The sequence below is a fragment of the Arachis ipaensis genome, chromosome B09, assembly GCF_000816755.2.
Source record: "Arachis ipaensis cultivar K30076 chromosome B09, Araip1.1, whole genome shotgun sequence".
Lineage (NCBI taxonomy): Eukaryota > Viridiplantae > Streptophyta > Magnoliopsida > Fabales > Fabaceae > Arachis > Arachis ipaensis.
In genome coordinates, this window is record NC_029793.2 from 129,790,060 (window position 1) to 129,798,558 (window position 8,499).

The following is an 8,499-nucleotide window of genomic DNA, read 5'->3' on the forward strand; positions in this document are numbered from 1 at the left end:
AAACATTAGCATGTCCTCATGCTAAGCTCAAGAGAAACTATAAGAGAGTGAAGAGGGATGGTAGAATTTAAGAAATGTAATGTATCTATAGGAATGCAACTAAATGCAAAATGCTTTTACCTACTTGGTTAAAAGTAAATCAAATTCTCCAAGAACAAATATGAATGAGATTTCACTAATTCAAATCATAAAATGAAGTACAAATAGACTTGCAAAAAGAAAGTAGCTCACGAAAGCCAGAAACAAAGAATCGAGCATCGAACCCTCACTGGAAGTGTATACACTCGAATTACTCATGTGTTTAAGGTTCGATTCTCTCAATTCTCTACTAACCTTGCTTTCTAAGGCTTGCTCTTCTTCTACCAATTAACACAAATTTAATGCATAAATACACATATCAAGAGGTCTTTTAAGGGTTGTAATAGGGTTAGGGTCAAGGTAGGATTGTATTTGGTTAAGTGGACTAAAATCTGAATCCTTGATTAACTTAAACTCTCCACCTAACTTAAGACAATCCATGTAATCAACATACAAAATCTAACAATCCATTAACTATGTTTTCCACATATTCATGCATCCTAACTTTGAGTACAGTACATATGCATTACTATCACCATTTACTTTAGGGCATTTTGTCCCCTTTTTATTAAAATTTTTTCTTTTCTTTTTTTTCTTTTTATTTTTTTTCTTTTCTTTTGATTTTCTCACTGCATATGATTAAGATATTAAATGCAAGAATATATCCTCAACATTTTTTTCACATTTTAATAAAAATACTCAACACCCAATTCCCAAACCAAACGCGTTTCCAAATCCAATTTTCCCACACTTAATTCATGAGCACTCTCACTAGTCTAAGCTAACCAAGGATTCAAATTAAGGACATTATTGTTTTATGCTTAGAGTTAGTGATGAGCTAAAGTAAAGAACAAATTGGGTTAAAAAGGCTCAACATTAGTTTGCAAAGGATAATGAAATGGTAAGGCCATATGGGTATGTGAGCTATAGTGAAACAAAGGCCTAAATCACATAAGTGCATGCATACATCAAACAATGGAAATATAGAATTAAGCAAGACAAAGATCACAATTTTAGAGAGAACAACACATACTAAAACAGAATATTGGTTGATAAAATACAACTAATCAAATAGGCTCAAAATCTCACTGGTTTTGTGTTCTAGCTCTAAAACTATGTTCCAAATTAAATATCTTCAAACAAGTTTAAAAAAAAATTTAATTCAAATTAGTGAAATGCTATAAAATAGTTTCTTGGAAAAGAAAATCATTACTTCAACCAAGTAGTGGTAGAATATGCACAAAATCTAACAAACATGCAATCAATCATGCAAATGTAACAATGAACTAACAAAGAAAAATAAACATTGGTGTTGAGACAAGAAAGTAACTAACCCACGGAAGTCGGTATCGACCTCCCTACACTTAAAGATTGCACCGTCCTCAGTGCATGCAAAGATGTGCAAGTGGACGGATTGCTATAACTGATGCTTTTCCTCAAAAGATTGTGCGGAGAGACTTATTGTGCCCCAGTTAGAAACTTTTCCTTTACTCCTCTTGGTGGCCATCCTGAAAGAAGAGAAAAAAGAAAAAGAATAACCCACAAACAAATATATTAAAAGAAATAAAATATGGGTGTGCTAATGCCAAGTAATAATGAGGTACTCAACTACATGGTAGCTACAACATGTGAGTGAGAAAATAATAGAAGCGAAGGGCATTTCAAGTAAATAGCAGACAAGTCAAGAAGCACCCAAAACAATACAAGAAATATGCAATAGTTGAGTAAGAAAATTTAACACCAATGGAAAAATAGTAAACTTAAAAAAAGAAAATAAAAACATGTACAAAGTCAAAATGCAATGAATGAAAGTATGCAAATGAAATATAAGAAAAATGATAAGTGGGCTTTTGAAAAGTGAGAGAAGAAGAATGTAAGAAAGGAAGAAGAAAGAAGAAGAAAGGGGAAAGAAAGAAGAAAAAAGGCATAAATAAGGCGCGAAAGCGACGCGCGCGCACGCGCAAAAAATTTGACGGAGAAAAAATATCGGTAAAGATTTTCACAAAACTATCGCGTTGCAAGTATAGTCTAAACCAACAATTAAACCTCAATCAACATTTAATTTGTTTGTCACTAAAGCAAACCCAATAAAAATAAACCGAAGTATTTAAACCTAGGGTTGTCTCTCAAAGAATTGCAGGGAAGTGTACTTATAATTGGTTATGGAAAAGTATATTTTTTTGGGTTTTGAAATAAGGCACAAGTAATGTAAATAACAAGGAAATAAAATAACAACTAAGAAAAGTCCTAAGAAAGATTGAGAAATGGAATTCCTATCCTCATTATCATCATCAATTGTGATGGTAATTGCCTTTTGCTTTCACTTAGTTAACCTTTAACAATGAAGAAAAGTCAAGTGAGCAAAATCAACTTAAGTTCACAAGTCCTAATCAAAGACTAGATTTAGTGAAGTCTAAGCCAACTAGCAATTTTCAATCACCAATCAACAAAAGAATTTTGATAACTCAAGAGTCTCTAATTGATCAATCCAAGTTAAGAACATAACAATCTAATTTAAAATCCAACCAAGCATTTTATCAAACACTTGGAAGGCATAAAATAAAAACAGAGAAAACTAACAAGACATAGCAAAATCTAAGACTAACCAAAGCAAGGAAATAACAATAACAAGGCAATTGAACAATAAGAAACGTGAAACATAAATTGCATTAATGAAAGTTGAGAGTAACACATGAGTTCATAAACTAAATTAGCAAAATAAAGGAATCAATAAGAGGTAGATAACTAAAGTGTTAGAACAAATAAGAGTAGAAGAAAACTAAATTAAAACAAGGTAGAATTTTGAAATTGAGAAGAAACAAGACTAAAAACCCTAAAACTTAGAGAGAGGAGAGAGCCTCTCTCTCTCTAGAAAACTACATCTAAACCTAACTAATGTGTATGAAAGTATGAATGATTGATTCCACCCTTCCAGCTCCACTCTGCAGCCTCTAATATTCATTTTCGGGCTTGAAACTGGGCCAAAAACAGCCCAGAAATCACCCCTAACGAATTTTGTTATCTGCAGCACGTGACGCTTTGTCACGCGTACGCGTCGTTTACGCGTACGCGTCGCTGGACTATGCACAAGGTCACACGTACGGGCCAAAAATTTGACGGAGAAAAAATGTCGGTAAAGATTTTCACAAAAATATCGCGTTGCAAGTATAGTCTAAACCAACAATTAAACCTCAATCAATATTTAAATTGTTTGTCACTTAAGCAAACCCAATAAAATTAACCGAAGTATTAAACCTCGGGTCGTCTCTCAAGAAATTGCAGGGAAGTTTACTTATAATTGGTTATGGAAAAGTATATTTTTGGGTTTTGAAATAAGGAACAAGTAAAGTAAATAACAAAAAAATAAAATAACAACTAAGAAAAGTCCTAGCAAGGATTGATAATTGGAATTCCTATCCCTATTATCATAGTCACTTGTGATGGTAATTGCCTTTTGCTCTCACTTAGTTAACCTCTAACAATTGAAGGTAAGTCAAGTGAGCAATTCAACTTGAGTTCACAAGTCCTAATCAAAGATTAGAGTTAGTGAAGCTCAAGCCAACTAACAACTTTTAATTACCAACCAATTAACAAGAGACTTTGACAATTCAAGAGTCTCCAATTGATCAATCAAAGTTAAGAACGTAAAAATCTAATTTAAAATCCAACCAAACATTTTATCAAATACTTGAAAGGCATAACATAAAAACATGATAAAATTAACAAGGAATATTAAATCTAAACAACCAATTGCAAGCATCAATAACTAACAATAAAAGAGAGTAACAATAAACATGGGAAACATAAATTGCATTAATAGAATCAAATGTAACAAGAGCTTATAAACATAAAAATAGCGAAAAAGGGAAATCAACAAAAGAAGATAACTAAGGTACTAGAATAATAGAATGTAGAATAGAAACTAAAATAAAGCAAGATGGAAATCTAAATTGAAGAAGAAATAAAGCTAAAAACCCTAAAACCTAGAAAGAGGATAGAGCCTCTCTTTCTAGAAAACTACATCTAAAATCTAAATAATGTGTATGAAGTGTGAATGATTTATTCTCCCCATCCAGCTCCACTCTGCAGCTTCTAATCAGTATTTTCGAGCCTGAAACTGGGTCCAAAGGAGCCTAGAAATCGCCCCCAGCGTTTTCTGTAAATTGCTGCACGTGACGCTCGTCACGCGTACGCGTTGCCCATGCGTACGCGTCACTTTGAAGATGCATGAGTCATGCGTACGCGTTATGTCACGCGTACGCGTCGTCCACGTGTGCGCGTCGGCATCAGCTTCTCAAATCTTCATTTTCTTGTGTTCCTTCCACTTTTGCATGCTTCCTTTCCATCTTCTAAGCCATTCCTGCCCTGAAAAATCTGAAATCATTTAACACACATATAACGGCATCAAATGGTAATAAGGGAGGATTGAAAATTAGCAAATTTAAGGCAAAGAAGCATGTTTTCAATCATAGCACAAAATCAGGAAGGAAAATGTAAAATATGCGAATTCTATGAATAAGTGTGAGAATAATGGATAAAATCCACTCAATTCAGCGTAAAATGTACCACGAAATAGTAGTGCATTAGAATCCTTCAAGTTCTTCATAGTAACAATATTATCACTCTCCTAAATCGCATTTAATTCGGAAGTCCGCCCAATCGACATCAAACGACCAGCAATAACCTAAGTATCAACAAACAAAATACAAATTAAGAAGCAAAATTAACCCATGCTATTATAACTCAGAACTAAACAACAAATTACCTGCAAATACCGAGCCACAACAATTTTTCCATCCTCATGCACAGTTTTCACGTCAATCTCAGTCTGTGAAAATTCATCAGCAATAGTCATAAAAGGATAATTTTTAGACCATAAAAAACCACTGGACCCCCTTCTTTCTATCCGTGAAGAACCTGCTGACTCTCATATGTAGTATTGATCTCATCAGCTGTAAAAGCTCCACCACCCTCCTTGAGCTCGGTCAAATCAATAACCTTAGTTGAGGAATCAACTCTCCTCCTCTTCAAATCTGTTCCCTAATAAGCCATAGACTGAGCACCATCTAACTCACTATCATTTACCATATTGGTAGAAGACCCTTATTTTTCACTTTTCTTCAGATTATTTACAAAAGCTTTCAAATGGCCCTGATTTTATTGAAAAATGCGCCAACACCAGTGTGTGTGTGTGTATATATATATACACACGTTGATCTTGGAGGCTATGAACATACTCTATTCGAAACATACTTCACCATACCGAAGATATAACATTTCAAAAGCTCAACCTACTTAACTTAGCTAAAATAAAAAAAGTTAAGCTTGGGAATTGTGAACCATACCTAAATCCTCGGAATCGTAACTGTCAAGAGATTATATCTCAGACAGAGCAAACATAAGCACAATTTTCCATAAGGCGACATCAAGGGCATCAGTTACACACATGATTAGAACAAAACAAACTAACATTTGAAATTTAAAAATACGCGGATTACCATCACCTCAGATAATAGGCACCACGAAGTCCAAAATAGTTACAGGACAATAGGCTCCACCCTCTATAAAGAGGAGAGAAACTGATAAATAAAACACAACAAAAAAGAAGAAAAAGAACAAATATATTAAGAACAGTATCTTTTACTCTTTTACTGACTTGAGTGTCAGAGTATTTTTTACAGAAATACCAATATTCGGAGTTACAATATAACTAAAGATAGATTGATGACATCAAAAAACTCAGTGCCCAAGGAGCCCGAACTATACATCGGCAGAACCCCTAGTCTACATAGAACACTTGCATTATTAGAAGAATTTCGAGTTATTGACTTCAATATGAGAGAACTGATAAAATTGTGAAAGAATAAGAAAAGAAGAGAGGAATAATATTATACTTTGTATTTCTTGATTGATTGAATTGAATTCTATTATGAAGGTAAAACTAAATATATATAGAGCATTGGCCTAAGAAAGATAAAAGCAAATAAAGATAAGATAAGAACAACTAAAGATAAGATAAGATAAAATAATAAAGACTAAAATTGTAACTGAAGTTATGTATTCTGTTAGGCTGAATTTGTGGGCAATGAGACTTTTTTATTGTTGTCATGGGCTAAGATGGAAGAGTAGTTTAATATGCCCCCGCAAGCTGGTGGATGGAAGATGTCAATAATCCACAGCTTGGATAAGTTCCGATGAAATTGTTGAGGAAGACGCGTCTGATGTGGTGACGCAGAGGGAGATGTGTGCGGCGGAACTACAGTTGCCGACGGAAAAAATATAAAAGGAGATGCTGTGCTTGAGCAGCGATCTTCAAAAAAAATAAGAAAAAATAAGCGCGTAGAGCGCAATAAGATTGATGTTTCTAGGGCGTGTATGGCGCAATAAGAGTGGTCTTCAAAGGGCGCGTAGAGCGCGATAAAAAAAAAGGGCGTGTGGAGCGCAATAAGAGTGCAGATGGAACTGCTAAAACAGATGCAGATTGAACTGCTGAAACAGAATGCAGGCGAAACTCCCGGAAGAAGGTGCAGATAAAACTATCGGAAGAAGGCGCAGACAGGCCTTAGTAATTATTCCTTGAATGATAGTTGTTTCATGTTAGAACAGGTATAACCAAGACTGATGTTAGATTTTTCCTTGGATGGACGTAATAGAGATTGATTGGATTTTGAGATAAATTAAAAGATTGATTATTCATCGTGGGAGGAGGTTGAAAAAGAAATAGGGTGATTTTTCATCGAAAAGATGATAGCTTATGTATCCTCTTCAAGGAGGATACCAATGCTCTGATACCATGATAAAATTGTGAAAGAATAAGAAAAGAAAAAATGAAGAATATTATACTTTGTATTTCTTAATTGATTGAATTGAATTGTATTATGAATGTAAAACTAAATATATATAGAAAACGGAATACATAAATTCAGCTCAACAGAATAAATAAATTCAATCATCATAAAAAGGCGGTGCCAGAAGAGCTGCAGCTCCAATAAGCGTTACAACGGGATGTTTAGAACGGTGAAGTTTCCGTTGCAAATGGATCTGAGTGACATTAAGATGAGGCAAGAACGGAATGAGCCCGCGCCATTGGCGAAGTTTCCGTCGGAGGAAGGCTGCAGCATTTAAGACCTCTGTACTATGGCATTTCTTATTGCTTATTACCTAACAAGTAAAGATGTAGCTTATCATATGCAAAAACTTAAGATAAATCCAATTATGATTCTAGAATCTCAAAACCATATCCACCCAGCTCCTTTTCTTGTTTTCTCTTATAGTTGGAAACCACCTAACACTTAAGTTTAACCATTGGCTTGGGGACAGGGGCATTACTGCAACTCAAATTAGTATATTTTTCCTTCTCATCAACACACATTGACTTCCAGGCATTTCATATTGGGCCTAAAAGCCCATTCAAAAAATGAGTCTAAGCCCAACACCATGATCCGGATCCAAACCCGAATCTTGACCAAAACGATGCCGTTAGCACTTATTCTACAAAATTGTCCTTATAGAAACCATTACCCTGTCTCTTCCTCCGCTTTGCTAAGTGAACCTTTCCCTCTCAATTTTTTCCCACTCTTTCTCCACCGCATAACCACCTTTCTCCGCACCGTTCCTCGCCGGAACCTCCAATGTCAAACAAATAAAACCCTAAACTATAACCACCGCAACCATGAGAGTGTCATCTCCCGCTGCCTCATCGTCGCCCTCGCCGCGGCATCCGCCAACCACCCCACAGCATTCCACTGACCGCATCTCCACCGCCGGCTACCGCGATGCGGAGTCGCTGTTCCGGACAAAGCCGATCGCCGAGATCCGTAACGCGGAGGCGGCGACGCGGAAGCTGATCGAGGACAAGAAGGAGGAGCTCCGGCAGCTGGTCGGGAACCGCTACCGTGACCTCATCGACTCCGCCGACTCAATCGTCCACATGAAGGCTTCGTGCAACTCAATCTCCGCCAACATCTCCGAGATCCACGGCCGCATCAATTCCCTCTCCGCTTCCTCCTCCATTTCCCAAACCAACAGCTCCCAAACCAAGCTCCATTCTCAGTCCCGAGCCTGGACCTACGGCGTGGCGTGCCGCGTCAAGTATCTCGTCGATACGCCGGAGAATATTTGGGGATGCCTCGACGAAGGGATGTTCCTGGAGGCCGCGTCGCGATACGTGCGTGCCAAGCACGTGCACCACCGATTATTCTCGGCCGAGGACGATGGGGGTGTTGGCGGTGGCGAGCAGAAGAACAAGATCTTGTCAAATTTCCCGCTTCTGCAGCACCAGTGGCAGATTGTGGAGAGCTTCCGGGCGCAGATCTCACAGCGGAGCCGTGACAGGTTGCTGGATCGCGGACTTGCCATTGCCGCTTATGCCGATGCGCTGGCCGCCGTGGCCGTCATTGACGAACTCGAGCCTAAGCAGGT

General features: G+C 37.1%; 1 protein-coding gene across 1 annotated transcript in view; it reads left to right on the forward strand.

The window, feature by feature from the left end:
• LOC107617964 (conserved oligomeric Golgi complex subunit 1) overlaps nucleotides 7,595–8,499 on the forward strand; it is a 5,697-nt gene continuing 4,792 nt past the window's right edge. Inside the window, exon 1 of the mRNA XM_016319866.2 lies at nucleotides 7,595–8,497. Coding sequence (XP_016175352.1) covers nucleotides 7,751–8,497 — 747 coding nt within the window. The 5' untranslated portion in view covers nucleotides 7,595–7,750. The remainder of the gene's footprint in view (nucleotides 8,498–8,499) is intronic.